Here is a 15819-nt window from a genome sequence, read left to right as displayed (position 1 = left end):
TCAGTTTCTCCTGCCATTTCTGAGTATACTGGAACTTCTTATAAATGTGTCACTAATAAATGAGATTGTGGGCATGCACTGGCCTTTCAAACAGATGGATGTTAAACTGTACCAGTAACAAATTACATGTCAATCAGCATTTTCTTGGTACTGTACAACTGAATGGCTTCCCTGGGGGCTCAAACGGTAAAAAATCTGCATGCAATGTGAAAGACCTGGGTTTGATTCTAGGTTGAGGAGGTCCCCGGGAGAAGGAAATAAGAACCTCCAGTATTCTTGCCTGGAGGATCCCATGGACAGAGGAGTCTGGTGAGCTACAGTCCATGGGGTGGCAAGAGTCAGACACGACTAAGCGGCTAACACACATGTACAACCAAAACATCCATAAGAAAGGAAATTGAAATCCTGAGGCTGATTTAAGGTGACAGCGAGCCCCACTGGACAGATTTGGGTTCATCAAGAGAGTCTCACTGGTCTCAATGCCTGATTGTATACTAATTTGGGGCTTTAAATTGATAAAATACCCTTTGCATATATTGTGTGTATGTTTTATACATTCAGCTCCTGTACAAGATATGGATAAATACAGGAGTTCCCTTGCTTTGGCCATTTGAAAACCACAGCTATATCCTCCCATAGATCCTACCACTTTTGCTTTAACAATGCCAGGGTTCAGGGAACACATAGTCATTCATTTTTCAGTGATCATTTCTAATGAGTCCCTAGTTGCTCCCAATTGCACAGAATTTGGGATTTCTTCCTCTTTCTTTTTTTTAAATTCTATTTTATGTTAAAATGTACCAATGAAAACATTTTAAGGATGTATCACGCTTTCTGCAATCACCTGCTTAGCTACTGACTCACCCACAAAAATGACTCAAGCAAAGGCCAGTCCTACCTTGGAAAGTACCTAGCCCAGAGGTCCTACTCCATAAATGAGGGCACCTTCTGAAGATGGGGAGCTACTCATGGTAGTCAGACTGCCACTAGGCTCTGCCTGTGACTGAGACTGGGGTGACTTTCTGATGGCAGATATGCTCCCTTGGGAGGTGATCAAGCTGTCTTCTCTCTTGGCCAGGGTGGTTTGTTGGCAACTGAAGCAGACAGAGAGGCAGGGTCCTTAGGTCTGGTTTACTCGTTTCACATTCAGCCATAGTGTTGGAGTCCAGCCAGGTCTTTGGGGGCTTCTAGATTTGCTAGGAGGTTTTGAAATACAGTAAGTTCCCTACATACAAACACACTGCATTCTGAGAGTGTATTTGTAAGTCCAACTTGTAAATTCAATAAAGTTAGCCTAGGGACCCAACTAACACAATTGGCTATATAGTACTGTAGTATAATAGGTTTATAATAACCTGTCACAAAAATAATACACAAAAAACAAAGACAAGAATTAAAACATTTTTAACCTTACAGTACAGTATCTTGAAAAGTACAGTAGTACATCACAACAGCTGGCATACAGGGGCTGGCATCGAGTGAATGCACAAGAAGAGTTGCTGACTGGAGGTGGGAGAAGAGGTAGGAGTTGGTAGAGTTGAAGGATCATCAGCAATAGGAGACCAAGGGTAAGCTGTGATTTCACTTACACCTGACATTGATGGAACGCACTTGCAGATCTTTGAAAGTTCACAACTTGAAGGTTCGGATGTAGGGGACTTACTGGTCCTAGTAGAAACACAGGACCGAAGCAGTGCAGCTGCCCTAGAAACCACTTATGATAGATTTTCCCTGAGAAAATGCAGTCTGGGCTCCAAAAGAATTTTCCAGGATCAATACATCTATAAATTGGAGACCACGTAAAACCCATTCTATCCCATTGGACCACTGTGCATTTCATAAGTACATGTGCAAGGCAGTTCAACAGCTCCTTGGTGGGTGCCAAGGGGGAGATGGAAAAGTTTAAGACACCATCCCATGCTCAAGAAGCCTACAATAATTCCAGGGAGAAGATACACAGATAGATGAAAAACCTAACAACAATATAAGGTAATACTTGATAACAAGCTTAGTTGTCGTTGTTGTTTAGTTGCTAGTCATGTCTGACTCTTTTGCAAACCCCATGGACTATATAGTCCACCAGGCTCCTCTGTCCATGGAGTTTTCCAAGCAAGAATACTGGAGTGGGTTGCCATTTCCTTCTGCAGGGGATCTTCCCGACGCTGGGATCGAACCCGGGTCTCCTGCATTGGCAGGCAGAGACTGAGCCAGGCTACCACTTTACCGCTGAGCCAAGTGGGAAGCCACTCTTAGGTAGGTGGAAGAGAAAAATGGATCGGGGAACACCGAGAAGGAAATGGAGAAGGAAAGCAATCTGCCAGGTGGCTAAACGCTGGGGCTCATAAATCAAATGACCTGGGTGATATTGCAGCTTCCCCACTACTTAAGCAGCCTGTGACAAGTTACTAACTTCTCCAAGTCCCTCAGAAAAACTCTGAGCACTTTTGGTCCCCTCAACAAGCTAATTACTATTACTATCTCAGCCTGAGCGTGAACCATCATTTTAAGGATGGAGAGAATGTGAGCAGATCAGGAGACAGCGTCGCAGCTGAGTGTCAGAATCATCATGAATCATTCACGTGAGAAACTCCACGAGCTACTTTTGTTAACTTTGTTGGCATCTACCAAGCCCCTGGGAAAGACTGAAGGCAGGAGGAGAAGGAAACGACAGAAGAGGGTAGATGGCTGGACGGCATCACCGACTCAATGGATATGAGTTTGCGTAAACTCCAGGAGTTGGCGATGGACAGGGAAGCCTGGCGTGCTGCAGTTCCTGGGGTCGCAAAGAGGACCCGACCGAGCGACTGAACTGAACTGAACTGAACCAAGTCCCGGACGGGAGGCAGCAATTCTGGAAACTTGATTCCACATACCCACCTCCTACGTCCGCACTCCTCGGCACCGCCCCGCTGAGCGCCCAACGACGGTCCCCAGAGGGCGCTGCCGTCCCGCCGCCGGGGCCCGGGCCCGGGGCGCGCCCCCGCCGGCTGCCCCGCGCGTGCGCGCCGCCCAGGTGAGGAGGCGGCGGCCTGCGCCCCGGCGAGGGCGGCTCCCCGGCTGGCGGGGCGGGGAGGCGGGGAGGCCGGGAGGCGGGGACAGGACGGGGCGGGGCGGGGCGGGCCGGTCGCGGGGCGGGGGCCAGACCAAGGCCAGAGGCGGGACCAGCCGCCGCCGTCTCCGTCTCGTTGTCCCGTCCCCCCACAGCGCCGGGCCGCCGCCGCTGGAGAAGCGGAAACTGCCGGGTGCGCCGCGCCGGCCCAGAGCGCGCCGAGGAGCCGCGGAGCGGCCTCCGTCCGGTCCAGATCCCACCGACTGGCCGCGGAGTCCCCTTCCCCGCGCCCCGCCCCGTCCCCGCCCGAGCTCGCCGCACGCCCCGGGGACCGGCCCCCCGCGCCGTCCGAGCGCGCCCACCTGAGCCCGTCCGCGCCCACCTGAGCCCGTGCGCCGGCGCCATGGCGGAGCAGGAGAGCCTGGAGTTCGGGAAGGCGGACTTCGTGCTGATGGACACCGTCTCCATGCCCGAGTTCATGGCCAACCTCCGGCTCAGGTGAGGGCGGCGGAGCGGCCGTGCGCAGTGCCGCGAGCCTGCGCCTTTCCGAGAGGGGGCGCCCTTGACGTGTGGCCGGATTCGGGGTGCGGCGGGGGGTGTCCGGGTTCCGCTAAACTCTCTGGTTGCATACCGGGGTGCGGCCGCATCCGAGTGGAAGGGGCGTGCCGAGCTCCGGGGCTGCGCGTTCCAGAGTAAGGGGTGTCCTTGGGTGCCGTCCGGACGGAAGGGTGGGTATCGGGGGTGTGCCGAGCTGGAGGCTGAGCTTGGGGCCGGGCAGGCTAATGTACTGCCCCCAGGTAAATACTGTGGGCGGGCCGGGTGACCTAATGGAAACAAAAGGGAAATAAAAACTTTCGGGAGAGTCCTGGCGGCCTCAAGCCCCTGGGAAGACTGGAGGGTTGTTTTGCGGAAAGTCTAGGGGTCTCATTGTGGTTTCACACTTGGTTCTTTTTCGCTTTCGTCTTCTCCTTTATTTATTTATCTTTTCCTGGCGTGGTTCCATCACGTCATTCAGGATGCTATGGAGTGATCCCTGAGCCGTCTGTTCCGGGACACTGGCTATTTTTTAGTTACTCTCTAAAAACGTAATTAGACACGTTTCCAGACATCGAAGAGACTGCTCTGCTTGCCAGTGCCAAGATAAACTGTCTGAATTTGACAAGGCATTCATGGTTTCAGTTTTTTTTTTTTTCCTCAAGGAGTTGTGGATGGAGCCCTTGTGTTACTAACATCCTTGAGAATGTAGTCACAACTCAACGCCCCGGAATGGGCTTCCAGGGCGAATTTGTTTTAGAAAGGCTTTTACGTGTGATTATTACACTCCTGAGAGAGTAATATATGTAAGCAGATCTTTAAAGTAGTTTGACTTAAAAAAAAATTACAGTAAATGGAGTTTAAAAACTGAGTTTTTAAGGGGGAGAGTGTGTGTGTGTGTGTGTGCATTTCCTGAAAGTCCTGATCCCATTTCTTGCACAATTTGAATATCACTTCATTCTGTGCTGTGCTAAATTTGTGAAAATCTTAATCTAGGTTAGGATGCTTAACTAATCCCACTTTTCAGTATAAGTTCCGGTGTTAACTTGAAGAATTTTTAAAACTTTTTTAATCTTCAAAATTGCAATCCCCATAGTCATCATCTGCTCTTAGCCAGGCTTCATGATGTGCCATAGTAAGGAGCAGGGACACAAACTGTTGTTCACCCACCACTGCAAAGGACTTTGAGCCAGTCTGCATGTCTGAGTTTCCTAATTTGTGAAATAATGATCTCCAAGATTCTTTTGTATTACATTTTTTTTTTCTTGCTTTCACATATCATTTGTTGCAAAGCCTTGTTAGACTTGACTGTTAAGAAAGATTGTTAATGTGAGCATAACTTAGCTCAAAAGAGAACTTAGAACTTTGCAATTTAATTCTGTATTATGCAGGATACTCTAGGACAGAGGTCCCCAGACTCTGGGATGATGATCTGACGTGGAGCTGATGTGATAATAATAAAAATAAAGTGTGCAACAAATGTAATGCACTTAAATCATCCTGAAACTACCATCCTTACCCACACCACACGCCCCCCCCCACCCCCCCACCCCCCCCACCCCCGGTCCAAGGGAAAATTGTCTTCCACGAAACCCATTCCTGGTGCCAAGAAGATTGAGGAACACTGCTCCAGGAAGTAAGATGGGAGGGTCCAAAGAATTATCAGGTGTGTCCTTACCTCTCAACAGTGTGGCATATTAATAAAGATAGGGGGCAAAATGAAAATTTCTGTTCATTTAAATACTAGGTCAAGAAAACAACAGACGAGTTAAAGCTTTATAGAGCTGAGATAGTTCTTTGCCAAGTAATTGGACAGCCTAATTGTTCTGGGAGTTCAGCAGAGGGAGAGATGCCTTAGGCTGGCTCAGAAACACCTTCTAGAGGAGGAGAGGAGGGGTTGAGAGGAGTTGCAGAGGATGCGTAAGATCTGTGTAGGTGGAGAACATTCCAGATGGATAAAGTGGCCAGCAGAGGAGTGAGGTTTACAAGCTGATTCTCTTTGGGTGATGGGGCCTCCCTTGTGGCTCAGCAGTAAAGAATCTGCCTGTCAACGCAGGAGATGCGGGTTTGATTCCTGAGTCAGGAAGATCCCCTGCAAAAGGAAATGGCAACCCACTCCAGTATTCTTGCCTGGAGAATTCCACGGACAGAGGAGCCTGGCAGGCTGCAGTCCATGGGGTCGAAAATAGTTGGGCATGAATAAGTGACTGAGCACGCACACACTTGCTCTTTGGGTGATAGTGAATTGAGCTGTCCAGAGCAAAGGAGTAGGTGTTGCGGAGTTGTGGGAGGAATCAGCTAACGCCTGGGTTTCTAGGTCTACCTTTATTCCCAGTCACTGGTTCAGTCAACATTCGGATGTTGTTGTTTCTCACCTGTGTGTGTACTTGACCACTCTGAGAATTGGCTGCAATTCTCGGTGCACAGGTTCAATGATTGTTGATGATTTACTTAAAAGTTGGGAGGATTGGTTCCCAGGAGTCGTTAAAGGGTAGCCAAACCCTTGCCTCCTCCCCAGCTGTAAATCCTGATGATCCAGGTGGAAAGCAGGCCTCCTTCTGATTGAATTTCCTACCACCCCGATGCCCTCCAGAAACTATACCAGTGTATAGCTGTGTGAACTCCTGGGCTTATGCTCTTGTGACCTTGGGATGTCTGTTTCCCTCTGAAGAATGTGACCAGAAACCCACTGTAGATCCAGGTGCTGTTATGTCGTGTAATGTTTTCATCTCCCCAAATACAGGTGGTTGGTTCGTTGTTGTTGTTTAGTTGCAAGTCATGCCTGACTCTTTTGCAACCCCATGGACTGTAGCCTACCCGACTCCTCTGTCCATGGGATTTTCCAGGCAAGAATCCTGGAATGGGTTGCCATTTCCTTCTCCAGGGGATCTTCCCAACCCGGGGATCGAAGCCGAGTCTCCTGCATTGTAGACGGAGTCTTTGCCACTGGGCCACCAGGGAAGCCTAGTTGGTCCGTACTAGGTGTATATCTATGGTTGTAATAGAGGTGAAATTTGAGTGTATTTCATCTCTCAATGGATATGTGTGCACACGCTCCATCATTCCTGCCTTGCCCAGGCTGCAGCGTTTCCTCTTCTGTTTGGAATGCCCTGTCCTTTGCTGTCTGTCTGGCTTTTTTCAAGGCCCTTTTGCTTCGTTTATGGCCTGTGATGTGCATTTAGGCACTTACAGCTCCAGTTGTATCAGGGGTCTGTGTCATCCAAACCGAATTTTAATTTTTCCGACAGTAGCACCCATTGTGACAACATTTTCTTTTTTTAAGCTTTTGTGACATTGTCCGTTTAGAATTAGCTTATTTTGATACCAGTCCGGCATTCTCTTCCTTTCTTGGTTAAATGCTCTATTTTAGACATCTGTACAATTGATGTCTCTTTCCCCTGACTATTATCATTTTAAAAAATCATTGTAGGCATGTGTCTGTGCATGTGGGTCTGGAGGAAGCGAGACTCAAAGGGTGATGTGGGTTAGCGTGTGTCAGTGTATCTGAGAAGGGGTTTCAGCTTGTGGTTTTTTTTAACCCTTATACCCAAAACTACTATTATCTTGAGGGCTGTCTTGTCTCCCTCCTACAAGTCTCTTGCTAGGGGAGATTTGTTCTACTGAGTTGCTTTTCCTTTTTTTAGGTTTGTTTTTGGCTGTGCTGGGTCTTCGCTGCTGCACATGGGCTTTTCTCTAGTTGGGGCGAGTGGGGGCTCGTCTTGAGCTGCGGTGCTCAGGCGTCTCATGGCGGTGGCTTCTCTTGTTGCAGAGCACAGGCTCCAGGTTGTGCAGGGCTCAGGACTTGTGGCTCGCGGGCTCTAGAGCGCAGACTCAGCAGTTGCGGCTCATGGGCTCAGCTGCTCCATGGCATGTGGGATCTTCCCGGAGCAGGGACCGAACCGGTGTCCCCTTGCTTTGCAAGGTAGATTCTTAACCACTGGACCACCAGGGAAGCCCTGCTTTTCCGTTGAGTGGAGGCAGAGATGTCTTCGGCTTTGGCGGTGGTGGTAGCCTCCTCACTCAACTTCCAGGGTCCTATCAAGGAGTAAGATGCAGGCACAAGCGCCTCCCACCTTCATGGTCAGGCCTGGTTCCCACCAACCCACCGCACGGCCACTTGGAGCTTCATCCACGGCATCCCCACCATGTTCTTTCTGCTTTCTTCATAGCTGCTGCTTCTCTGGAGCCTTTAGTTCCTTTTCTTCCACGCCACGTAGAGCACCAGGGCCTCACCACGTTCTTACTCACCCCTTAGCCATCCACGAGCAAGGAGGAATGTGGATGGCCGTTCCCCGGGACTTTTGAGAAGTGCTTTTCATAGCGCAGGAAACCCACCTTAGGCTTCCAGCGTCTGACTTTGTTGGTGGTGATTCCTGTTTTGAGAATAAGGCATCCGCCCAGCCTGACGTCTTGGCTCTTTAGAAATTTAACATGTCCTCTTTTCTTACTGGTTCTTCTCTTCCGTGAAGGCAGTGGTTGGAAGCCCTGTGTTTACCAAAGCTCCAGGCAACTTCTCACCTTTACTATAACACAGCGTCTTTCTTCTCTTTTCTTAGACCAAGCTTGCCGCCGCCTCTGTGCTGTTGACAACGCAGCGGGGTCAGGCTTTGTTGTTGGGGGGGGGGGGCTGTCCTGTGTGTTGTCACTTGTTCAGCAGCATCTCTGGCCTCTGCCTGGGCTTCCTAGGTGGTGCAGTGGTAAAGAATCTGCCTGCCGGCGCAGGAGCTGCAAAAGACACAAGTTCGATCCCTGGGTTGGGAAGATCCCCTGGAGTAGGAAACGGCAACCCGCTCCAGTATTCTTACCTGGAAAATTCCATGGACAGAGGGGGCTGGTGGGTGAGAGTTCATGGGGTCACCCTGGGGCATCCCCCAACCCCTGTGGCAGGAGCACTGTTCCCTTCCCAGATGACAACTGAAAATGTTTCCAGATATTGCCAAGTATCTCGTGGGCGAGGGGGCAAAATTGGCCCCAGTTGAGAACCACTGACCTGGGCTGTTCTCAGTCCCTGGGGTGTCCACCCCTGACTCCCTGCCCTCATTCCCTGCCTGTTACACTCTTAGTGGTTCTGCAAGACCAGTTCTGAGAAGTCTTCCCCAGTCCTCTGAGGCACAGGTTAACCATGCCCTCACCTGTGGACCCAGGGTACATGGGCACTTGACCATAACTGTTAGGATTTATCGTGTTCTGTTGTTCTCTGCATGCCTGCATTCCCACCAAATTGTGAGATTCCCCAAAGCCCCAGAGCCTGTCCAGAGGTGGATCCAGGTTGTGTGGTCCTTTGAAACTCAGTTGGGGAGGGGGGGACCATCTCTAAGGAAAAGAATGTAAATTATGAATGTCACATTAGATACAGGGCTTTGGAAGGGGCAAGCGCAGGTGAGTGGCTGTGAAACAAACCCACCCTCTAGTCCTTCTGCATTTTCTATCATGCTCTAGGATTGAGCATCTATGCCTTCAATACATTTTAAAATGAGTGAACTGGGAATTCCCTGGTTATAATTCGGACTGCATGCTTTCACTGATGAGAGAGCCTGGGTTTGATCTCTGGTCCAGGAACTAAGATTCCACAAGCCACGCGGTGTGGCCATAAAATTAAAAAATAAAAGAAAAAAAAATGAATTAGGCCATCAAATGTTGGCTGAAGCCCATGGAATTCTTAATTAGAAAAAAAATAGCATACAATCATCTCAAAATATTGTATTTATTTTAATACAACTTCAGTGTGTGGGAGAGGAGCTGGAGCAGTGAGTTTTAGAATTAGTAGAAAGACAATGAAGAGGTGATAGCTATTTCTCTCTCTCACTTGCCACACAGCCTCTGTGCCCTTCCTGTGGCTGTTTGACCACTCAGAAAATTAGATAAGACAGATGGCCCTCTTGCTTACTGGGGCAAAAACCTCAGGGACTCTGGTGGTCCCCAAGCATGGGTCAACCTGTGATTGGTTCAGAGCTCTCCTGCAAAGTAGCTGTAGTTGGTTGGAGTCACAGGAGAGGTGAATGGCACACTAAATCTTTTTGGCTTGCATGTGAAATTCTTTGGCAGCCACTTTTAGAGGCCTTCGGAAAAGGACAGTTTGCTCCGGGCCTGTTTTGCACATTGGCTTCATATTGGGACAAAAAAATGAGAATTTGGGTTTCGGAGCTGCCATTTGGAGTGAATCACCCTGCCGTCTTGTTTCCTTTCCTGCTCCGTGACAGATTTCCAAGACTATTTTTATTCGGGGTCATTGGTTGACCCTGGAGACTTCTGCTGAATTTAGCTCCCAAACAGAGCCAGATGTGGGTGGGATCGAGCCCTTAGAAGCTGCTACTGGTGCATTTCATCGCAGGTCCTGAGGATTTAACATCTTTTTTAAGGAGATTGGCTCTTTGTTTAACTTGGAGACGAAAATGGGGAAGCTGGTGGAGATAGAAGTATGTTTACTTAGTGATTCATGGCTAAGTTGTCAGCGGTGTGAGTTATCCTGATGTGGAGAGCTGTTTGCTGACATTTTCACCTGAGTCTGAGCCAGCTCAGCAAAAAGGACCGGATCTCATGGACCAACCTCATCTTATGATAACTCTCTGGCCTCCATCGCTATGTTGCTGTTGGGACTGGATTGGGTCATGTGTCATTGCCCAGCCATGGTCAAGCCCATCTAGGGGCATCTGCTGTCTACAGTGGCTCTAGCCCCACTGGGGATGTAACTTGGTGATGAACCTCAGTGACATGGCCTAACAAAAAGTCCATTAGATTCATGGAGGGATTCAGAGGGTAGCAGCAGTTTTAAATACACTTTGCAAAATCTCTTTCTCTTTGCCTACTCAGTTCCTTGGTTGATGATAGTTTTATTTCCTGTGGGATGCAGACTCCCTTTGGTTCAACTGTTATGTAATTACTGGGCAGATCTCTTAATAGGTGGTGTTTCCCAAACTTTAGTTTTGGGCATTTATGGGAAGAAGAAATGGAAGTGTATGCTGGAGGGTAGTGGAAAGAGGCTTTGAGACCTGATTGGGCCCTGTTCAAATCCCCACTTCACTTTCCCTCTTTTTAGCATCATGCCATAGGGTAAGCTAACTTCCCTCAGTTAACTCATATATGTTAACCTCAAGTTCTCTCTCTTAGGGTTATTGGGGTGAAATCACATGATGTGTTAAAGGTGCCTGTATGGTCCTTGGTTCGTAATTCCCTCTCAACTAATGTTAACTCTATTTTCTGAATCCTGCCCTGACTCCATAACTACGGAAGAGCTAACTGTTCTTACCTCTTCTTTCCTCACAAAGACAAAATCATTTGGCTTTATTTGGGGGGCAAGAATGAAAAGTGTTCTAGAAGAGGTTGGGGTTACCTAGTGGAGAGAGCAAAAGCATTGGAGACAAACAGATGTGGATCTTCACTCTCTCTGTTCATTACTACTAGGCACATGGCCTTGGACACGTTGCTTAACCTGCCTGAGCCTCAATTTCTTCATCTGTAAAGATGAAGGCTTATCATGAAGATTAAATTCTGCCACCTGTCAGACACCCCAGCGTGGTAGCCATAGCATGCTGTCGGGAGATGCTCAGCAGATGGTCCTGTCTCTCCTCTGCATGCCCTCAATGCAGCCCTGTGGACCGAGTGTCCATGCTGGTTCCCAACTCTCTCCATAACTATCACACACATAACCTTGTTCCCTTCAGGGTTACCGCTATTTAGTTCCTGGAAACTGTTTTAAGCTCTTTGAGAAAGGAGATCAGCTGTTCATATTATTCATAAATGTTCCAAAATATTTTATTCTTCATGTTTACTGTTCCTTGCTTTCATTCCCTGCTGAATGTTGGTGACATTGGGAAGTCCCCAAGCACTATAGCTGGGTGATGAGCTTTTAAATATAGTCTTTTTTTTTTTTTCTTCTTTTTTTGATCTCTAACTTATTTGTTTATTTAACTAGAGACCTTATGCACTTTTAGTATGATCACCTGGCTTTAGAGCTGACAACTACTTGAATTCTTGCTGTGTGCTTATCACTTTGTTGGGTACTTCAGTGGGGGCTACTTTAAAAAAAAATTGTTCTTTGCGGGGATAGCTTAATTGGGAGTAAAAGATACCTTTATACTTAGATCAACATCAAGTAGAAAATGATTGAGCCAAAATGAATATGACAGTCGTTCTAAGGGCTTCCTAGAGAGAAGGAACCAGTGAACCAGAATTTTTTAAAAACAGAACTGATGACAATGTAATCAAGAGATGTTTATATGTAATATACTGAGGTTCTCAGGGAATTCAGAAAAAGAAAAAATGGGGTTGGGAGTAGGTTGTGCTCTGTGGAGCAGGTAGAACGTGAGCAGACCCTTGTAGGAAGAAGAGTCTCATCAGGAAGCACCCCTTTCACCTGGGCCCCCACATCCTGGCTCCCCTCTCTGCCTCTCCCCCCTCTCAGCACCAGCGCACTGGCTATGCTGCTCACCAGCTTCCACTGCTAAAAAATATCTCCTCCCCCCACCATGACTGACACTCCTGTCCTACGCTGCCGCAAATTCTCCCCACTAAAGACTGAGTCAGGCTAAGAGTCTTCTTTCGATTTCATTCCTTTTTACGGCTGAGTAATATTCCACTGGACTTCCCAGGTTGCTCAGTGATAAAGAATTTGCCTGCCAGTGAAGGAGACGCAAGAGATGCAGGTTTGATCCCTGGGTTGGAAAGATCTCCTGGAGGAGGAAATGGCAACCCATCCCAGTATTCTTGCCTGTAAAATTCCATGGACAGAGGAGCTTGGTAGGCTGAGGCCACAAAGGGTCAGACACACACAGTCTTTGAGCCTAGAAGAGGAAATGGAAAAAAAATATTTTTTTTCCTTCCTTTATTTTATGCCGAATGACAGAACTTCTAGGACCCGGCACCCAGACTGTGTGGGGAAGACGCTGGTTATTCCATTGTGGGTTAGAGACATAATGAGCCAGCCTGTGACTCTTGTCATAACTTTCAACATTTAATGCTGAAATAGAATGGCCCACTTTGGGAAGGGAGACCATTTCCAAGGACAGGGTTCTGATAAATGACTTTAATCGATGGAAGAGGAATTTGAGAGCCTCCACTGGTTCCTTTTTGATACTTTGCCCACCTTCCCATCTCCTCCTTGTCTCAGCTGCACCCTGATCTGCAGCTTGTGATCTGGACAGACCTGCTTCCTGAGGAGTTACTTTAAGTCAATGAGACCATCTTCGTTCCCCCTGTTTCTCTGCATAGGTGCACAGTATGGAAGTGGATTTCACTTTAGTGAGGTTAAAGCATTAATTCTAGTAAAGCTATTTTGCTTTGATAAAACAAATTTTTACTGCTGAGCATGTGAAGTATGCAAAAGTGTTAGTAGCTCAGTCGTGCCTGACTCATTGCGATCCCGTGGACTGCAGCCCACCAGGCTCCTCTGTTCATGAAGTTCTCCAAGCAAGAATACTGGAGTGGAGAGCCATTCCCCAGGGGTCTTCCTGACCCAGGGATTGAACCCAGGTCTCCCGAATTGCGGGCGGATTCTTTACAGCCTGAACCATCAGGGAAGCTTACAGCTGAGCATAACTTTTTCCAATTCAAGTTTCTATTAAAACAAAAACAATAACAAAAACAAACAAACTTCTGGAATAGATGGAAAAACTCATCAGGAAACAAACCCAACTTTCGTTTCATTCCTCCTCTCCATTTATCTCCCACAGTCATATTACTAAGACTTGGTGGGGGAGGGGAGTAACCACTTACATACACCCAAGTCCCTTAAGCGCTAAAAGCCAGTGAATTAGTCCCCCAAAATGGCTTCATCTAAAACAATGAAGCTAACACCAAGAGAAACTCAGACAGTTTCTCCCGCTTTGACCACAAAGTCGGCTTTGAGTAAGTTGTACAATAGAGGATCGTCCGTAGCCGGGTCAGGGCGATCCCAAAAGAATCTCAGACTGCTTCTTTGTGTTCAATATAAAGTCAAGAAAAATGTCATAGTCAATTAAAAAAAAAAAAAAGGCAAACTCCATTAAAGAAAAAAAAAAGGAACTTACATTTATTTTGGATCACCCTGAACTGGATTTTGTTTCATTTGGGCTTTTATGAACATCTGTCATTTAAAATTTATTGTAAGAATAGTCTTTTGATCGTGAGGTTGAGTTAAGCCTGTATCTGCCATCTTATGTTACTTGTAATTAAGAAGAAAACCTTTTTTAAAAAAAACCCTCAAAATTACAAATCTCTAGAGCAGTTTAAATGTAAGTACAACTATGAGGAGTTTTTTAAAATTGTGTTCAACCTGTGCTGTCAGTTCATATTTGTGTCCTATCTCTAGCCTCTTAGTCCTGAGGGTAACTTTATCTTCTTTATCTCTGAAGGCTTACTCCCGGGCATTAAGAACAAGATGTTTTCACGTCTATCAGTGAATGAATAAATGCATGCATAATATCTTCACATCTTTGATTCCTGCCTGAACTATATATTTTCCACATTTTATGTATTGTGTTTTGTATATTTAAAAATCTGATTTCTCTCTTGTAATTCCAGTCTTTGAGAAGATAGAAAAATAAAAACTACCATTACTCTTGGGGGAGGAAAAAAGGCACTAAAATATGTTTGGGGTCCTTGCAAAATGATAGACTTTTTTTTTCTCTCTCTCTCTTTTCTAAGGCTTGTAGCACTCAGACACATGGAGCTTGTCATTGGATAACAAGGGGGAAACCTACTGGAGTGCAGTCTGGTGTTAGCAAGTTGAGTACATTTTTACCAGCATAAGATGCCTGTATGTAACTTTGTATCATTTGCTGAACATCACTAAAGGGACATGGTTTTATCCAGCAAGTCTAGTGACACAGATCACATAGACTGGTGCTCTTTCAGCCTGCATTCCTTGGTGTTCTGGGCCATGCAGCTGTCTGAGAAGTTGCCGTCATAGGGATGGAGTAGTAGGGATGCCAAGTAGGGATGGAGTAGGGCTTCAGCCCACCTCCCCCTGCCCTTCAAACAGAGCAGCTCTGTATTTACATATTGGGGTTCCCAGGGATTTTTTTCTTTTTAAAATATTTATTTATTTGACTGTATCAGGTCTTTGTTGCTCTGCAGCATGTGGGATCTTAGTTCCCTGGCCAGGAGTCGAACTCAAGTCCCCTGCATTGGAAGGTGGATTCCTAACCACTGGATTCCTGCTCCAGGGAAGTCCCAGAATTTTTTTTTTTTCCTTGATGAGCTAATTTATTTTTATTTTTTCATTGAAGTATAGTTGATTTACAATATTATGTTAGTTTCAGGTGGACAACAAAGCCTTTCAATATTCCTATAGATTTTACTCCATTTAAAATTATTACAAAAAAACAAAAAAAAAACCAAAAAAAATAAAAAACAAACAAAAAAAATAAATAAAATTATTACAAAATAACATCTATATTTCCCTGTGCTATACAATATATCCTTGTTGCTTATTTATTTTATACATTTGTATCTCTTACTTCCTTCCCCTATCATGCCCTTCCCCTTTTCCTTCTTCCCAGTGGGATCACATAGTTTGTTCTCTATGTGACCAAGGAATTTTTTGTTTGAGGAGAAATGCTATCATATGAAAAGCCAGTTTGAAAACCACTGTTCTAAATGGTTGTTTTCCAGATGATTTTTACCTTGCAAACACATATACACATGCACGCACAAAATTAGAAATATTTCCAACCAAAATGATTTTAAAAGTGCCATTGTGGTATGACATGAACAAAGGAAATATTTCAGTTATCCAAACTTACACGTGGCTATACTACTATACAGTATGACAAAAGCAACTTACTTTGGTTCTCTGGGCCTCTACTGTCTGGTTTTAAAATGGGAATGATCCCTACATTACAAGGTTATTTCATAAAATGAGGTCGTAAGTGGCTTCTTTATTGTTCTAAACATATCAAGGGTACTCAAGTCTAATGTTCTCTCATTTTTGTTTCCTTAAACAGAATGTAAGTTCTTTCCTAAAGGACTTAGATCCTGATGATTATAGTTATGAATAATTGTTTTCACACCTGGGGTTTATTGAGGTATGTGTGATGTTTTGTTCCACACCAAATGGATCTGAATCATTTAACATGTTAGATATACAGTTAAGTTTCTGTAGTTTCTCTTAGTGTGCCTTCCCTGTGAATTCTCTGTCCCCTCTTAATCCACAAATCTGATCGGCCCTGGGACTGGCTCGTGGAAGGGAAGAGAGAGAAGTTAACTAAATTCTAAGGAAGAGTCGGGGGTGGCTCTGGGTGTTTCAGTTGTGGAGCACA

At 46.2% G+C, this 15819-nt stretch overlaps 1 protein-coding gene across 1 annotated transcript in view; it reads left to right on the top strand.

The window, feature by feature from the left end:
- The first annotated feature begins 3118 nt into the window (after positions 1–3118).
- MYO1D (myosin ID) overlaps positions 3119–15819 on the top strand; it is a 351718-nt gene continuing 339017 nt past the window's right edge. The window contains exon 1 of the mRNA XM_043480702.1: positions 3119–3547. Coding sequence (XP_043336637.1) covers positions 3453–3547 — 95 coding nt within the window. The 5' untranslated portion in view covers positions 3119–3452. The remainder of the gene's footprint in view (positions 3548–15819) is intronic.

The sequence above is a fragment of the Cervus canadensis genome, chromosome 1 (genome assembly GCF_019320065.1).
Source record: "Cervus canadensis isolate Bull #8, Minnesota chromosome 1, ASM1932006v1, whole genome shotgun sequence".
NCBI classification, from domain to species: Eukaryota; Metazoa; Chordata; class Mammalia; order Artiodactyla; family Cervidae; genus Cervus; species Cervus canadensis.
Note: the sequence above shows the minus strand (reverse complement) of the source record. Positions and strands in the feature narration are given on the sequence as shown.